The sequence below is a fragment of the Callorhinus ursinus genome, unplaced genomic scaffold (assembly GCF_003265705.2).
Source record: "Callorhinus ursinus isolate GAN/ISIS: 27379988/994484 unplaced genomic scaffold, GSC_fseal_2.0 scaffold9, whole genome shotgun sequence".
NCBI lineage: Eukaryota > Metazoa > Chordata > Mammalia > Carnivora > Otariidae > Callorhinus > Callorhinus ursinus.
In genome coordinates, this window is record NW_027397071.1 from 44,051,916 (window position 1) to 44,071,004 (window position 19,089).

The following is a 19,089-nucleotide window of genomic DNA, read 5'->3' on the forward strand; positions in this document are numbered from 1 at the left end:
AACTGCTTTTGGAAAGTTAGTATATTTGTATGCAGCGATTACAAGTGAGGGAATAGGTTTTAATAGTAGGTTTAACCATGTGAAACTGCCAATATTTTTACTAGTTTTTTCACTTAAAAAAATGGCAATGTCATATGGTTCAACCTTTATCTACCAAAAAAGTTTCCAAAAGTTTAAACAAATGTCATTTGTGTTCAATTTTGTGTTTAAAAAAATGCAATGATTAATAGAGGACTATTACTAGAACTTCTTACTCACTATAGACAAAATTCCTTTTGATAAAATCTTTAAAAAGTTACTACAAACTGTAAAAACAATGCTGCTTTTCTATATGGCATTTCAACTTTTAAAAGTTAAAAAAAATTATACTCAAACTTGCATAAAACCTACAATTCCAAGTCTCATTTTCCCCATAGTGCCAGCCACTCAAACACTACTCAAGAATATTTCATAAATGAATAAATATACTATTTAGTACTGTACAGTAGATACATACCATGGACAGTTTCTATTACTATTCCAGAAAAGGCAAATATTTATATTTCACTGAAAATATTAATTTACCAGGTATAGGTGGGATCATTTATCCTAAAGTTCACTGCTTTACTCAACCCAATTCCTATACCCAGAATATGTGAAATAAAATTACACTAAAACTGCTTTAGATAGAAATAAAGCCAACTTTGACAATTCTGATGGCAACTAATTGCTACAGTGATGGATTTCATCTTATTACTATACTTAAGTATGTGGATTGAAAGGGGAAAGATCTTGATTTGTAAAATGAATGAGGTAAATGTCATACATTCAATAGTGTAAATAAATACAAATACAGTTTTACAGGAACATGAACATAAGTTTAAGGGTTTTATTATCAAAGTCTTGTAAAACAATTTCAGAAACTGTACATCAACATGGCACAGACTGTAGCCTACTTTTGTTTATACTGCACAAAAGTGAAGCTTGAAACTCCTGTAACTAAGAAAACAGTTGCCTAACTACTTTGTATTTAACATGGAATCACTGTGTGCATAAGATTACTACTGCAGTAACAGTAACACAAATTTATTGGTTTTATACAACTTGAGATCAAATAAAAAGTACATTATCAAGTAGATTTGTCTTATTTTAAAAGCATATGAAGGTCAATTTAAAATGCACTACCCCTTTTCCAACACTGAGATTAAAACAAATTAATAAAAGAGTGGAAAATTGAAAATCAGGACGAGAGATAACTTTCTTTTACAGATGGACTCAGGATAGGCAGAAGCTTTCACTGATGTAGATGTGGAATAAATTATTTCAGGAAAAAAAATTCCCAAACACCTTATGAAAAAGTATACAACTCTACTTCAAAATACGCTATTTACTCACTGCCAAAGACAGTTTCATTTGAAATCTTGTTTCTGTAATTAAAGCCTAATCAGCCATCAAAAAAGGTTAGTGCATATATAACCTTTCAAAGTTAAACAAAAGCCACAAAAATTTAGCCACAAGGCTTAAAGGATTATCTATTTCAAATGTTCATTTTCAGATGTAACTATAAGAATGTTAATCTGTCATGTCAACAAACAAGACCATAAGTGGGTCCATCATGTTGGAGGATTTTAATGACATTTAGGATATTCCTGCCACAATTAACATGCAATCAGTGCATTCCCTACATGGCTCTATTACGGCAATGAATCAAATTCTAGAAATACTATAAGTGAACTTACTTAATAAAGGAGATCATACAACATAAACAATCCATGCCTGCTGTAGATGCATGCAGCTTTTCATTTTTGTTATGAAGCAGCACCAGAATAGTAAAACTGCTTGGTTACTCAATCAGATTTCACCATGTCAAGACCTGGTTACTCATGTATCATTTTCTAAAAGCTTTTGGATGTAAATAACTAATATCAAGATCAGGAGCTTTATAACCATTTATAACTCAAGAGCTGTATACATCCAGGTTTGAGATGAACAAATACAGCATTAAGAAATCACACAAAGGAATGACACTGATGCATGTATACAGTTGGACTCCCATGGGGGCAACATTCAGTCACTCATATCCATGTCCTCCTCATGATGATCATCCCCATTCACCTTAGATTCTCTTAGTGAATCACCAGTTCCCTTCTCCACAGAGCATTCTTTTGTTTTAGGGGAACCTGGCTCTGGCGGCTTCTTCTCCTCCTTCTTCTCTTTCTCGCTGTCATACCCTTGCTCCTCTTCATCGTAATCCCGTGTAACCTGCTTTGCCAAGGAGAATAAAGAAAGTAAACGTCTTCCCAGAAAAATCACTTCTTAACATTACCAGCACTACCCCAAATATCAAAGTAAATTAGTTTGTAAACATACTTTTACATCTTTATCACTCTCTGATTTTCTTTCCCGATCCTTTTCCTTATCTTTACTTTTCTTCTTCTTGCTTGTTGACCGTTCTCTTTCATCTCTGCTTCTTTCTTTGTCTTTATCTTTCTTTTTCTCCTTTTTATGTCTAGGATGACAGTAAAATATTCTCAAAAAAAAAAAAAAATGCTTTAAAGGAACCAGTCAAGAAGTGTCACCCGTGAGTATAGCAGTAAGTTTAAACTTGTTCAGACGCTGAGCCTGACCCAGTTCACATGACACAAACAACAGAGACCCGCTTCAAGACGCCGGGTACAAGCTGTGCATTAGTGATACAGGCAAGAACACCGTAAGTGCTCACTCGTAACCAATCACAGTCTAAACTGCAGACAGTTTAGGTCTAAACACTTTTTATAATAACACAGTCTCAGGCAGAAAGGGAATATATCAGCATGTTCTTGTTCTTAGGCACTTTAATTCTTGAAAAGGAAGAAAAAGTCTAGGAGAGTTTTTAAAATAAAAACTGACAGCTTCTGAAATGTACGAAGTACAGATCCATAGCACTAACATTCTTACCTCCTAGGAGACGGTGAGCGAGACAATTTCCTTTTAGGTGACCTAGGCTTTTTAGGAGATCTCGTGCCACTCCTACTTCGTCGTCGTCGCCTCTCTCTGGAACCACAAATGTGCAAGCTAGATTTTAAATTACAGTATTATCTAAAAAATGCAAACACATCACAGCAGATGTGTCTATTAAGGGAGCTCCACTAGGAACTCCTACAGAAGGATCTGATAATTAAAAATCCATTTTTTTTTGTTTGTTTAAAAGACTTGATTTTTAAATCATCTCTACACCCAACGTGGGGCTCGAACTTACAACCCTGAGATCAAGAGGTGCCTGCTCTTCTGACTAAGCCAACCAGGTGCCCCTGAAAGACCCATTTTCAAATACCGTTTTGAGCTGAAGACTCAAACGAATAATTTTTAACACACTGTATGCTTTTACTTTCATGCCCTCAAGAAAACCCTAACTTGTGTCAATTCTTAAAGACAAACGTTCTGGGGCACCTGGGTGGCTCAGTCAGTTAAGCATCTGCCTTCAGCTCAGGTCATGATCCCAGGGTCCTGGGATCAAGCCCCGCGTAGGGCTCCCTGCTTCTCCCTCTCCCTCTGCCCTTCCTCCTGCTTGTGCTCTCTCTCTCAAATGAATAAATAAATAAAATCTTAAAAAAAAAAAAAGACTAAAGTTCTAACTCAGGAAGGAAAAACAGTCTGAAGTAAGCTATTTCAGAACTCAGTTTTAAATTCAAAAATTCAGTGGCCAGAACAGGTATAAGATAATAAGCCATGATACGAAAATCAACTGCTAAAAACAATCCAAAAAAATTACTTTTGTTAGGTAAAATTCAAGAAGTAGAGTTAGTAGTAACAGAGATCAAAATGACTCCCTATATTTCAACAAATGATGTTCCCTTCAACCGTGCTTTGAAAAATTAGTTTTAAGATGCATACAGCCTTCTCCTCTCTAAAATTGTGGCATTTTCTTTTTTTTTAAATATTCTGCTTCTGTCACTATTCTCAAAAATTTTAAGACTTGCAAGATGACCATTATTACAATTTAGGCACAAAGAAATAATCAAAAATAAAATCTCAGACATTCAGTTGGATGAATGGGGTGGCTGGGTGATAGACATTGGGGAGGGTATGTGCTATGGTGAGCGCTGTGAGTTGTGCAAGACTGTTGAATCACAGACCTGTACTTCTGAAACAAATAATACATTATATGTTAAAAAAAAGAAGATAGTAGGAAGGGAAAAATGAAAGGGGAGAGATTGGAGGGGGAGATGAACCATGAGAGACTATGGACTCTGAGAAACAAACTGAGGGTTCTAGAGGGGAGGGGGGTGGGGGGATGGGTTAGCCTGGTGATGGGTATTAAAGAGGGCACATTCTGCATGGAGCACTGGGTGTTATGCACAAACAATGAATCATGGAACACTACATCAGAAACTAATGATGTATGGTGATTAACATAATAAAAAAAATAAAAAAAAGATGTAAAAAAAAAAAAAAAACTTTTTCTTTAACTCTTAACAGCCCTCTGTGACCTCCCTGACTTCCCCTGCCAGAAACATTACACACACACAACTTTTCATTCATCAAATATTAAGTTTGTCACGTTTGTACAATGCATACTTTTTGTTACTGCTCTGTGTAACCAAAACTCGAAATACCCCTAGATGAAAGAGATGTTTTATATATTTCTGTGTCCCTGTATAGACTGTAGCACAACTGCAAACACAGCAAGTATATAATAAAAACTTAAAAGAATATGCCTTAACTTAGGATAATCCAATAATTAAGTAGGGTAAAGTGCTTATAAGTAAGTACATTAAGTAAAGCAATAGCAAAAAAAATGCCTCTAGTTTTCAAGGTAAGAAAATATACGTTGCTCATCCCATCTTTTATGCCTCTGTGCTACCTATATATTTTGTAGACCTGGTTTGGCATTTCCTTAAGCACTCACATCTGGTTTTGTTTTGTTTATTATTTTTACCTTTAAGAAACTATCACGCTGATAAGAAACGCAGACCCTTTAGCTATTCACAGCAACCACTGATCTATTTTCTCTTTAAAAGATTTACCTGTTCTGGACATTTCATATAAATGGAATCATACAATATGTGGTCTGGCTTTCATCTGCTGTAACGTTTTCAAGGCTCATCCATATTAGAGCATCTGTCAGTACATTTTCTTTTTACTGCTGAATAATATTCCACTGTATGAATATACCATTTTGTTTACCCATGTTAGTTAATGGACATTTGGGTTGACTTTGGGATTATCCTGACAATGCTGCTATGAACATTCATGTAGGAGTTGTTGTGTGGACATTATGTTTTCACCTCTCTTGGGTATACCCCTAGGAGTGAAACTACCGTGTAAAGAAATTTTTTTTTTTTAAGATTTTATTTATTTATTTGGCAGAGAGAGACACAGCACAAGAGGGAACACAAGCAGGGGGAGTGGGGGAGGGAGAAGCAGGCCTCCAGCCGAGCAGGGAGCCCGATGCGGGGCTCGATCCCAGGTCCCTGATATCATGACCTGAGCCGAAGGCAGACGCTCAACGACTGAGCCACACAGGCGCCCCAAGAAGTTCTAACTTTTTAAGGAATTGCCAAATGGTTTTCCAAAGTATCTGCCCCATTTTACATTAATATCAGCAATGCAGAGTTCCAATTTCTCCACATCCTCACCAACCACTAGTTATCTTTTTTTTTTTTAATATAACCATCCAAGTGGGTATGAAGCAGTTCTGATTTGCATTTCCTTCATGACTAATGCTAACGTCTTTTCATGAGCTTACTGGATACTTGCTTATCTTTGATGAAATGTCAATTCAGATTCTTTGCCCATTTTTATACTTGGTAATCTGATTCTTCCTATGTTTTAGATAACAAGTTCCTTACTAGCTTATATATAATTTGCAAATATCTTCTACCACTCCGGATTATCTTTACTTTCTTGACAGTGTTCTTTGAAACACACGCCTGTAGTACTGATGATCTCCAATTTATCTATTTCTCTCGTGTTGCTTATGCTTTTGGTGTCATTTAGGAAACCACTGCCAAATTCAAGGCCATAAAGATTTAATTCTAGGTTTTCTTCTAGCAGGTTTTAGTTTTAGCTTTTATATTTAGGTCTTTCATCTACTGTATTATTTTTTACATACAGTGTGAGCCTCCTAGTAAATCTGAACATCAAGATTAAAGAATACTGCAGCAAGACATGTGTAAATGAGATTGGAAGAAAATGGAAGTAGCCATCCTTACTACTAGCATATGAATTCCACATTAAGAGTGAAAAATGTATTTTCTTTTCTTTTTTTTTTTTTTAAAGACTTTTTATTTATTTATCAGAGAGAGAGAGACAGAGGCAGGCAGAGGGAGAAGCAGGCTCCCGGCTCAGCAAGGAGCCCGATGTGGGACTCGATCCCAGGACCCTGGGATCATGACCCGAGCTGAAGGCAGACGCTTAACCAACTGAGCCACCCAGGCATGTATTTTCTATGGAGTAAAGTTGCAACATTGAATTTTCACTATGGCAGATTAAAAACACAATTACTAGTCTGAGAATGACACAAATTGGAACTTACATGGCCTCTCATTTTATCAATAAATGACTATATATGTGGATATTTTAAACATGACTTACTATAATAAAATGAATTTAATGCAGTAAATCAGCATACATTATTAGCCATTAAAACTTAACAAACAAACCAAATCAGAATGTGAAATATATATGGCAAACAAAAACTGACCTCTGTTGAATTCCATGTCATTTCAAATATAACACTATAAAATATTAAGTAAAAAGAACTTTATTCTTCCAAATTGCTTTTAAAAAACTTCAACACTGTAGTATGTATCTATGTACTGGAAAACATTTAATGCTCACGGCCTATTGATATTCTTGCAAAGTTATAAAAGGTGCCAAGAACTCGTAATGCCACCTTACCTGCTTGCACTTCTGGAACGTCTGGCTGTGCTGTAACTTTTTGGTGGTGTTTTGGAACGTTTCTTTTCTTTGTCTTCTTTCTTTTTGTCTCTAATAAATGAACACAATTTACGAATGCATTAGAAGAAATACAACAACTACAAATAAAAACAAAAGCACAATGAGATCTAATTCTTTTATTTTAAAGATTTTTATTTATTTGAGAGAATGACAGAGAGAGCATGAGGGGGGGAGGGTCAGAGGGAGAAGCAGACTCCCTGCTGAGCACGCAGCCCAATGTGGGACTCAATTCTGGGACTCCAGGATCATGACCTGAGCCGAAGGCAGTCGCTTAAAACCAACTGAGCCACCAAGGCACCTCTGATCTAATTCCATTCTTAAAATATGAATATTCTTATAGAAACTGTAATAGCTTAAGTGGCATATGTGTGGTAAGTAACTTTAAAAAAAACCCATTTTCTAACTATTCCATATAAAACTTCTCTCCCATAGAGCAAAACAGACTATGTGATGAAAAACTAATATAGGATGTTGTCCAATTTCTTGGTATGTGTGGCAATAAACAAGATTTATTTATTTAAAAATATTTTATTTGTCAGAGAGAGAGAGCACAAGCAGGGGGAGCAGCAAGAGGGAGAAGCAGGCTCCCTGCTGAGCAAGGAGCCCGATGTAGGATCCAATGCCAGGACCCTGGGATTATGACCTGAGCTGAAGGCGGATGCTTAACCAACTGAGCCACCCTGGCATCCCAACACCAATAGTTTAATAATTGTCTCCAGGCTCTTCAACACCCCTTCTTCTCTCAGCTGATTACCAATTTCCCCACCCACCATGACTCTGTGTCCTCTGTCAGGCCAGAACCCACAAAGCTTTACCAAATTTAATGATCACTATTACCAATATTCTTCGAAAGCACATACCCCATATGTTGTTAACCTTTACCATGGACCAAGTCAACCTCCTACTTTTCTTCCTGCTACATATTCTGTGCTATTCAATGCTATCAGAAAACTATCCCATCACAATGGACTATTACTAGACATTCTTCAATTCTAAATCTTTTCACAGATTCTTGTAAATTTACTTTTATTTCCTACAGCATTTTTTCCTCCTAGATTACCATTCTCCCCAAGACTCTGGGCAAAAGGTAATCAGTGTATTTGCTGAATGAGAAGTCCTTCACTCCCATAAACACATACATACCTATCCTCAACTATAACCGTAGAGACTGAAGTATCCCTCTTGTTTTTCTAAGCTAATCCCTATAGTTCAAATTTTTGATTACAGTAACAGTCCCTCATGGAGACTCAGTCATGTTTCCACAAATTGATCCTCTATCAGAAATCTTTTCAAAATACAAATTTGAAAAGATTAACTCCCGGTTCCATAACTTTTCCATCTCTTTCCATTTTTTTCTGGATCAGGTACAAATTCCTTAGTGGGAACAACACAGCCTTCTATGTGTCACCTGCTTCCTTACACTTGCTGACCTTATTTCCTAGCCCCCCCATACCAAAATACTTGCCATTCCAAGAATTTATGCTAACTTTGTAAACAACATTCTCTGCCGGAAACCATGCTCCTAACTGCAGTCAAGTCTATCAGAATTTCATACTCAGTCACTTCTCAATTATCTTCCAATACTACTAGCAATGACTCTTACTTGGTAATTACATTAACCCCTCTTGTATAAAAAAAAAGTTCCTTGAGGAATGCCCAATTCCTCTTTGTATGATATTCATTTCATTATGCAAGCTTGTTTGACTGGATTAAGATGACTCACCCTATAAAATATAGTAACTAAAAGCCTCATTACAGGCTGAATACTCAGTAAAGCTACCCCCAAACTTTTGTTCCCAGCTGAGCTATATGTTCACTGAGAATAAACTGTTTTGGACTCCAGCTGTCCTTATTAATTACATAAATACACAAATGCATAATGGATAGTATAAAATAAAAGGTCTGCTTCTAGAAAAAAAAAAAAGCATTGTGAAACTATCCATGTGACAACTATAAATGAGAAAAAAAGAATAAAAATCTAGGCACTTTTTTAAAAGTGATAGTTCCCTTGACACTGTAAAGGTGGTTCAAGTGAAAAAACAATGACTTGGTAAATGTTACTCAAGAGTACATATCAGGGGCGCCTGGGTGGCTCAGTCGTTAAGCGTCTGCCTTCGACTTAGGTCATGATCCCAGGGTCCTGGGATCGAGCCCCACATCAGGCTCCCTGCTCCGCGGGAAGCCTGCTTCTCCCTCTCCCACTCCCCCTGCTTGTGTTCCCTCTCTGTCAAATAAACAAAATCTTAAAAAAAAAAAAAAGACTACATATTAATTTAAAAGGGTTTGGCCCTATATGAAAAAGACTGACTACTGAATGAATGCATGTTTAAGTCAAAATACAATGTTAAGGTAACGATGTTTGTTTAGTGAATCCTCAACTTTAAACCTTCTACTCATTCCAAATCATGGGATAGGAGGCTAAGTATGGTTCAGTGTTTGCCATATAGTAATTCTTAATAAATGTTTATAAGGTGCTGATAATGGGATTTATAAAGGTGAATTAAGGCATGGTTGCCTGCCATCAACTCTTCAGCATACCATAAGGAATCCTGGCAGCACTACATCCTTAGGGCTGAGAGGAAAGAAGGAAATGAAAGAATGTAGTAGGACAGGTAAGAATTTTTACTACAAAGAAATCGTATCTCTGTTTTCAGCTATAAGGAGAAACCTTAAGTTTACAAAGGAGCCCCAGAAAACAAATGTCAGCCTCTTCAAACTTTAAATAGTTCCTTCTCGAATCTAGCCCTATCTCCTTTCACTAGCTCTTTTGTCATTAAGTAGCCCGTATTTAGGGTCTCGGCAACTCTAAAATTTGTCTTCCCACTCAATGTCAATGGTCTACTGTACCTGGTTTTTGATGTGCTCCTTGACCTTCTACCTCTCTCTCTGGAATGAGATCTTCTCCGTCTTGGACTTTTGGATCGTCGCCTACTCCTTGACTTAGAATGTGATCTCCTTCTTGATCTGCTTCTTGACCGCCTAATAGCAAAAGAAAGCCAATACACATATATAAAGGTAGAAAGACTAGCTCTGTGACTGTTTCACTTAGCATCAAACAAATGATTCAGACATACGGCTTAATCATCAATGAGTGGGGGTAATTTCCTATCAGTTGCTGTAAAACCACCTTTTTTTTTTTTTTGAAGGTTTTTATTATCTTAGGGAGCGAGAGCAACTGGGGGCGGGGGGTGGGGAGAGAATCTCAAGCAGACCCTGTAGCCTGATACAGGGCTTAATTCCACAACCCTGAGATCATGACGTGAGCCAAAACCTAAAGTCAGATGCTCAACTGACTGAGCCACCCAGGTGCCCCTAAAACATCTTTGATACCCTAGAAATCAATACCTTCTAACACCGAGAATTTCTCACCTTTTAATCTCAACCTGTCAAAATAGTACTATGCCCTGACACTACAACTCTGAACCTGAAAATTGTACTACAGAATGAAGGAAAATTAAAAAGCACCTGATTCATTTGCATCATCTTCCACAACTATATAGAATTTTAGCCATGTCTTCTGTGATTCCTCACTATTGCAGGCTAAATCTATTTATCAATTACCAAATACTTAATGTTTGCTTACTACATGCTTTACAAATACTTACTCTCATAAGCCTGTCAAGTAGGTACTATTATTATTCTCATTTTATAAATGGAAACCACGTAGTGTGTTGTTGCTCTCTCTGACTTCTAATTGTTCTCTGAAATACTTTACTTCTTTGATTTACAACTTGAGAGAAATCTAAACAATTCAGCCCTATATATTATATATATATATACACACACACACACACACACACACGTATATAAAACTCAGCACAAACTGCCTCTTTCACTCTCATTTCCCCTCAACATTATCACTATCTCTACATGATCATCTCTTTACTGTCATGTAACAGAAGTGTTTGTCTCTGCGCCCTCTCCCTACCTCTTCCCCCAATCCTATACACTTTCTCTTCCAGGTTGCACAATTAACTTTTTGATGTTGTCACTAATCCTTCTCTTCTTGTTATTTCATTCTCTTAAGAATAATTAAAAACAAACTGCATCCTCTGCTTAAGACTTTTATCATTTAACTTCTGGGACCATTCAACCTGTTTCTATGGAAAACTTCTAATACCGTCTAAAACTTCTTGTTGTTCACTTATTTAAGGTGCCCAGGGGATGGGACACTTTAGAAATGATGAAGATTTATGTCCAAATCTCAGTTAAAAGCAAGCAAATGGAGAGCATTCTCTGAGCCTATTACTTAAACAAAGAAAAATAATAGCACCTATATTACAAATATTATTTAAAATGAAATTTAAAAAAGTTCAGCTCAGTGCTTTAGTATAGGTGTATATATGAACTACCAATTCCTTTCTTTCCTCTTACTAATGTGCTAATATGGCTTCTGTTATCTCCTTCTCTAAAAACCACTGTTTCAAAACCCATTACTAGTGTCTTACTGAATTCAATAAACTTTCATTTTAATTATCTATTTTTGACATTTGGAAACTACTAAAACAATCCCTCTCAAAAACATGTCTACAGCCTAGGAAACGTTCATGTAATGCTTACCTGCCTTTCTGTAAGCTCCACAAAAACGGGGATTAAATTTGTCTATCTTATTCAACACTATACTCTTGAGCAATTACTACAGTGCCTGACTCCAATAAAAGGTACTAATAGTATATTTTGGGTGATAGTAACTCTTTAAAATATCAGAATCATCACTTTCTTTTTAAGAGTTAAAAAGAATTCTGGAAAATAAAAATTGATTGTATTAGAATTAAGCACTACTCATCTTTTGAGGATTCTGGCTTTAAGAAAACTTTAAGTTGACAGCTAAACTGAGTTACTCATTTTTCCTACCTTTAATGTATACACAAAAAATAGAGATACAGAAACAACAAATCATGAGCACATTCTTAGTTTCTTTCTAAACAAAATGATTAATATAAAATAGTTTCAAAAATCTGATAAGCAGGAGTACCACATCCATCTATTCACTATAAGGTCCTGGAACAGTTATTTTTTTAAGAGTGATGTGCTGCAGAGCTAGCTACTTTAACATATTTTCTAGTTTATATGGGCTCTTAAAAAATTCAGAAAAATATACGAAATTAGTTTAAGTTTGTTGAAAATAATTGTCATTTTACATGCCAAGATACTTAAGATACTACAACCCATAATAATTCTCTGTTAGGATGTATTATTACAAATGTCCAAAAACACTTTGTTCAAGGAAGTAATGTTTCACTGTTATTTCCCACTGGTTGTATTAAAGTAGTTCAAATTAAAATCTGAGAACACTATGGTATATACAGAAAAAAGGACTTAGGTTCTCAAACTTTTTTAAGTGTGAAACTAAAACATAAGAGCATGGTCCTGGAAAATTAGGATTATAAGTAGTACCAATATTTCACATAAGAGTAAAATTTTAGCTGATCCTGAGCAAGCAAACAAAAAAGGAGTGCCTCGGGTACAGATGAAGATGTGGGAAAGAGCATTAGGCAGAAAGGAACGTTATGAGCAAAAACACAGATGCGTACAGAAAATGTACATTCAGGCAAACAGTACTGTTGTTAACTGTTTCTGAGTGGCAAATGACAAGCGTGGAAGGATAAACCAGGTTGAATAGTGAAGAAACCTGAATACCATTCTAAGGATTTATTTACCATATTGTTAAGGCCAATAAGGGTGCTCCTTAAGGTTTAAAAGGCTGTGACATGACCCATACTTGGTTTTTTGAAGGACATCTTTAGGAATGAGACAGGCTGGGGGAAGATGGGAGGTAGGGGGAAGAAAGAAAGAAAAAAAAAAAAAGACAACCCTGTAACATTCTGCTATAGATTGAATTTTGTGTCCCTTCCAAAATCTTATGTGAAACCCAATTTCCAATGTAATGATACTGAGCTGGCACCTTTGGAGGTAATTAGGTCATGTGAGTGCAGCTTTCATTGTGATTAATGAAGTTATGAAAGAGATCTAAACCCCTCACCCATTCCATGTGAGGATATAGTGAAAAGACTTACAAACAAGGGTCCTCACTCAACACCTAATTTGCCAAGACCTCGACCTTGGATTTCCCAGCCTCCAGACCTGTGAGAAATTAATTTCTGTTGTTTGTAAGCCACAGATCCTATGGTATTCTATTATAGCAGCCAAGTGGACCAATGCAATGACCTGACTAAGGAGGTGAGTATGAAATGACTTGACAATGTCATGAGGTCCATAGGTCAAAATTATTTTCAAAAACCCAAGATATTATTTGCCCTTTTCACCGTGTTGACATTTGAACTAATAGTACAAAAGCAATAGTAGTGTGAAAGGGTTAGCATCTTCCTAGCACAAATCAAAGCAGCAGGAACTAAATTGCCCTAGTAGTCACCTGTATTCTTCACTGGCATTTGCAGTATGCACTTGCAGTAAAAGAAAAAAAAAAAAACAAAAAAACGCCATTTTCACTAAAGAGGTCTTTGATGAAGCAATAAAGACTATTAATTTTATTAAATCTGGTTCTTTGAATGCTATTAACGTAGTATTACTGAGTAGTAAATATTAAGTCTAGTCCCTTGAGCAATGTTCTGTGCAATGACTGCATAAATCACTTCTCATATAAAGTTCAATGACTTGTTATTAAAGAACACAATCGTGTGATTGAGTTGTGAGCTTAACTAACTGCTTTCCCATGAAACATCTTTAGCTTTGTGCAGTGGCAGTATCGCAGCCAATGAGGTTTATCCGAGGCGCGATTATTGCTAATTGAAACATCTTTATTCGAAAAAACAAGTATGACAAACTATGGTTGTTCAGACTATGGTACTGGCAGACATTTTCTTGAAAAAATGCATGAAGCCTATCATCTCAAGAAAAACAAACTTGTTGCCAATGATAAGATCTGAGTTTTCAAGAGAAAATTAAATTTTAGAACACTTGAAACCACCACTGTGAACATAACAGATTCCTAATACTTAAAAGGGTTTTCAGATGAGATGTGTGTGATATTACCAAAAGAAAAGCAAGTTGTCATTCCAAATATTCATGCATTAGATGGGTAGGCTGCAGGTTGCATGTTGACCTTTCAACTTAAAAGTCTCAAAGGTCTTGTGAAAAGTCAGAACTAGAATTCAAGTCGCAATTTTCCAGTCTAGTGTTCTTCCATAGTTCTAACGCAATTTAGTGCTCCAGTCCCAGTGCCTTCCTCCCAACCCCGGATTTTGGAGTTTTAAAGTACCGATCGTCTATTTAGCCCATTTTCTCCATGTATACACATGTGAACTCAAACACTCTGCTAATGGCAACAGTTACTAAGACACACTTTAGTCAAAAGCTAAGTAGGTTAACAGATGACAAGAAGGATGTGAGATACAGAAATTATCTTTGTCTAAGGTACAATTAACTACTAACAACAATCAATCTAACCTGTGCCTAGAAGATGAGGGAGTCCTCCTCCTCCTAGAACGTGATCTTGACCTTGAGTGCCTTCGTTTTTCTTCTTTCTTATCTGGATTTAAAAAAAAAAGAATATGGACTTAGAAATCATCAAATAGATTATGCCCATTCAGGAGTTATTCTAAGAAATATTATCTTAATTTTCAGATTTTATGTAACATCCTTAAATGGTTTATGATTTTTTCTAGACTTTCGGTAGATCCGAATTAGACATCTGATTTTCAACTAACCAAAGGTTCCTTTGACTCTTTCATTTGTACCAGACTTGGAAGGCTGTGATGTACTGTCCATAAACAAGCTATGAAAAGGATTATCCTTCTCATTCTTTATAGGTTTCTAAATGAGGAGTCCCTTTTTCCATTCCTAGGTTCTACTTTCCCAAATATAGCTATAATTTACCCAGTTTAAAACTTTATTTTCATGTGTTATGTATTAATAACATTTCCCCAACCAGCACTTAAATGTAAGATAAATACATTTAATAGATTTATAATAAACAGAAATACAGACATTTTAAATTCTTGGTCCATTAAAATGTTCCTTCTTTACCACTTAAGTCTATGCTCCTCTGCTAAATAAATTCCTGTATGTTTATGTTAAAGTGGTTGATAAACAGGCTCCATATTTGGTCTTCAATTCCACAAAGTAATGATGCAATTCACTGTTCTCACTATACTCTGTGACAGAACTGGGTTTTAGTAAGCTAGCTCTCTTTCTTAATCTGTCTGAACATCCTTCTTCCTCTCCAATTTTCAACTGTGTAAGTTAGGAGACAGATCTAGATGATTTGACTCCCATTTCTTAGTTTTTAAATAATACAAAAGCAATTCCTTTAACTTGGGACTTAAGAGAAATAAAGATTGCATTCTTCACACATGAGTATAATCAAAGAGACACTGAGTTCTTTCACATTTAGACCATTTCATTATCAGGAGTCAATTTATTGCAAATGTCAATATTAATAATAAATTAACAAAAATCTTGGGGGGAGGGGAATTCATAAATAAAACACTTTTAGTATTTCCAGTTATTAGTTTTCAATGAAAAGAAAAATTACAGCATGGTGTTCTAGCTTTGGGGTCACATACATCCAAGCGGTGTATCTAAAGCTCCTACTGCTTGCTTTGTTGGCCTTGGACTAATTAATTCTCTTGATTAAATAACAGACACAAAGCACTTAGAATTAATTTTTCCAATGTTACATGTATAATTATCTTCCTAATACTATACATACCTAAAACCTTCCCATTTATTAAGAAATAGGAATGAAAAATTAGTAAAACATTATTTAATCGGGGAAAAAATAATCCAGGACCAAACAACCAATCTATATAGGCAGACAATAGGATAACCATTCATTTCATCTCAAAAAGACAGTCTGCAAAGAACAAGGCACTATTTTTAGGTATTTACTTTTCTTTAAACAAACGTCGTAAGAGAAGCATCTTCACTAGGTTCTCTAGGTCAAATAAAAGCTGAAATCAATTAGGCTATCCCAATATAGGCAAACATAAATCCAGGCACTACTATTAAGGAATGCATCATTCTTTGAGGGATGGGGTAGAGTGCCTTGTAGGATGTTTAGCTACATCCTGATCCTCTACCCGCTAGAGATGCAGTTGGTACCAGCATGAAAATTAAGTATCTCCAGATTTCAAATTATGTCCAGGTGACAGGTTCCCTGCCCTGACCCAGGATCACTCTACTACATGCTCTTTTATCAGATTTTGGAAAATTAAAAAATGATTACAGTATTACTCAACATATTCCCAAACTTATGCAATAATCATTTTCATCAATAATCCTGTAATTTAAAGTTCAACACAACTGCCTAACATATTTTACCTGGTTCTATAGCAGCAGAAATTAGGGACTGTGCTTCTCGTACTCTCTTCATGGCTTCCTCTATTTCTTTACTAGAGGTATCTGATTTCAGACTTGGTGAAACAAGACCAGCAGCTACATGATTCAACCTGAAACAGAACCAAAAATTGAGAGCTGAAGTATTTAAAAATGCACAACAGTATTACAAATAAATGTGTTAATGTTTTATATATCATTTTAGTAAGATACTACTTGAAAAAGGGGGAGAGTTCATGTTAATTTTGGTAAAACCATGTGTAGTATAGTATCCTTTTCAATATTTATAATCTGCATTTTAAAAGATTGAGAGACACCTGGAATAAGAAAAATACCTATTATTTTGCTAAACATCCATTAACTTTCCATAAACACAAGTTGAGAAATGCTAGTACCTGGGAATATGCAGATGCTGAAGATTTTTGATTAACAAAACTTTTCCTTCATACGATTTAAAAGCTTTCTACAGCAGAATTAAAGAGTATTACTTGTAAGGTTGAAGATGGACAGAAAATGAGGCAGAGGCCAATGGCACACCAAAGTTACTCATGAAATTGCTGACTGGAAAGATGGACCTTCTAAAAGGTTTACAACATGTGAAAAAAAATCAACGAATATTAGTTAATTATTTATGGAGAAAGGGCAATGTAAACAAGAATGGGTTCAGAAGGAATTTCAACTGTACTGGTGTTATATTGCTGGGTGGTTGGTACATGCTAAGATCTTATCAGATAATTTTTAAGAAAAAAGGCACTAATTACTACAGTCAAATAATTCTGTTGTCCCTCCCCCCACACTCTCCCACTTATTTATAGTGAATATCACCAAGCAGAAAAAGTGTTAAATTCAAATTTAATATAATACCAGGAAATTATGAAGTAAAATATCTCATGACTTTGTTATATATCAACTAGAGAACGTTACAGCACAAAGAGAACATTTCAAAGCACCTAAAAAAAGATGTTGGTATTATGTGACATGTACTAGTTTTTTGCTCTGGGATAGTGTTTCCTTCCCTTCTGTGTCCCTGACTCCTATTCATGCCCCAGGCTCAGCATCTCTGATCTTAAGTTCTCCTTGTAGTAAGTTCTCATAGCCCCAGTGTATTTCCTCTTATTGTATGCACACACTTTACTATATTTAAATAACGTCTCCATTTCTGACTAGAGTATAAATGCTATGAAGGCACAAGCGTATAGCAGTACTCAGTATACATACATTTTTCAAATGAATCAACTAAAGAACATTTAGCTCTTTTCCTGTCATCCTGGCAGAACATATTCACAACTGTTCTGAAAGACTCAACTTATACTGAAACAAAACCCTTTAAAGATGGGCTTACCTCTGAATTTTTCTCGTTTCTAGAAAACAGAATTATGTATTGTATAACTTGAAATAACTTTCTTTTTTTAACTACCAAAGCGTAACTTCTCCATTCACATACTATATCCACATCACCCAATGGAAACACAGAAAAAAATCCTTACTTGGGATCAACAGTACTCATAAGCTTCAGCAACTGATCTGCAGCAAGAGACTGCAAAAACAAAAATGTAACAACAGTGAGAATACATAAAATAAATGACTATTTTATTTTCTCAGTATGTTGAAATGCCTTAGGACAATCAGGCCAACGTACAAAACGTAACATTATTTTAGGCACACCGATGACCAATAGAAACATAGTGCCAGTGAAATACATCATGTTAAGTTGAGCTGCTTTAGCAAGTTAAATATATTATTAGCTGAAAAGTCTAGGTTTTATAGAACAGCTACCTCTTGCTTGTTTTGAGACTTTCTGAGGAGGTAACATTTCAAAGAAATGTGTAAAACATAACTCCAAGTGTTCAGGCAGTATAATAAAATTTCCACAAAGTAAGGACTTCAGAAAAAAGTTTAGCCAAATAACAATGAGAGAAAACAAAAATTTCTGAGTAACAAGAAAACAAATTATGAACCTACATTCCCATCCTTTCATGATTATTTTTTCTGACTCCAAACATACTGATATATTGGCTTTCTGTGAAACTACTCTGAACTACATAAAACGAGAAATTCTTTAATGGTCAAGGGGCTAATAATGCAGTGGCCTTTTAAACTTCTCATTAACAAGTTTACATAAAAAAAATATTACTATACTGTAGCAATCAGTTATCTCCCATTCTGGAAATGCAAACTTAACAGTTAATAGAACGAATTCTTTAATCATAAAAATGAGCTCAAAGTTGAAGGGTATTCAGTTATACCTGAGAGTTCAAGTTTGCTCCAGGAAGCCCAAGTGCAGCAAGGGCAGGATCAAGAGTAGGAGCTCCCAAAGCAGCCAATGGAACAGCGCCAATCTGTGAAATTTCAAATTTTATTTACTTAAAATTTAATTTCTATTCCTGAAATTATTTTTTCCTGTTTAAAAGACCTAAAATAACTAATTTAAGTCTGAGCTATGTGGGCTCTGTTGCAACTACTCAGCTATGTATGCTACTGTAGCTTGAAAACAAAGATAATACTAAATGAACAAGTGGGCATGGTTGTCAAATCAAAATTAACAAAAACGGGGATCTGGACCAAGGGCTGTAGTTTGCCTACTACCCCTGCAATATACAATGGCCTCATTTCTCACTCATTACAGCACATTTATCCCTAAAACCAGAAATTAGAAAAACATAAAAAACTTTTATATATTCATGTGCCAACAATTTGTATTTGTTCCTTCTCAGCTCCAAATCCAGTGTTCTTTGCCCCTTTTGTGATAATGAATGCAGCACCCTTATAAGCATTTCTCCCTCAACAGCTGGTGTGATGTCAAGCTTTATCTGTAGGGGGAGCCAGAAGGACACTGGAAGGGGTTTCTCTTCATCGTTTCTTTGTTCACTT

At 35.6% G+C, this 19,089-nt stretch overlaps 1 protein-coding gene and 1 non-coding gene across 10 annotated transcripts in view; one reads left to right on the forward strand and one right to left on the reverse strand.

The window, feature by feature from the left end:
- Positions 1-854: 854 nt before the first annotated feature.
- Positions 855-19,089, reverse strand: part of SRSF11 (serine and arginine rich splicing factor 11) — a 43,544-nt gene continuing 25,309 nt past the window's right edge. For 3 of the 9 annotated variants that reach the window (XM_073896534.1, XM_073896535.1, XM_073896536.1), the window contains exons 5-13: positions 18,465-18,557; positions 17,706-17,755; positions 16,204-16,331; positions 14,329-14,410; positions 9,769-9,900; positions 6,862-6,951; positions 2,917-3,033; positions 2,350-2,509; positions 855-2,244 (exon numbers count right to left, since the gene is read on the reverse strand). In XM_073896534.1, coding sequence (XP_073752635.1) covers positions 2,047-2,244; positions 2,350-2,509; positions 2,917-3,033; positions 6,862-6,951; positions 9,769-9,900; positions 14,329-14,410; positions 16,204-16,331; positions 17,706-17,755; positions 18,465-18,557 — 1,050 coding nt within the window. In that variant the 3' untranslated portion in view covers positions 855-2,046. The remainder of the gene's footprint in view (positions 2,245-2,349; positions 2,510-2,916; positions 3,034-6,861; positions 6,952-9,768; positions 9,901-14,328; positions 14,411-16,203; positions 16,332-17,705; positions 17,756-18,464; positions 18,558-19,089) is intronic. The other 6 variants (XM_025871831.2, XM_073896537.1, XM_073896533.1 and 3 more) reach the window with 6 other exon arrangements.
- Positions 13,608-13,747, forward strand: LOC112824075 (U4 spliceosomal RNA). The gene has a single exon (XR_003208213.1). It is a non-coding gene; the product is annotated as a U4 spliceosomal RNA (small nuclear RNA).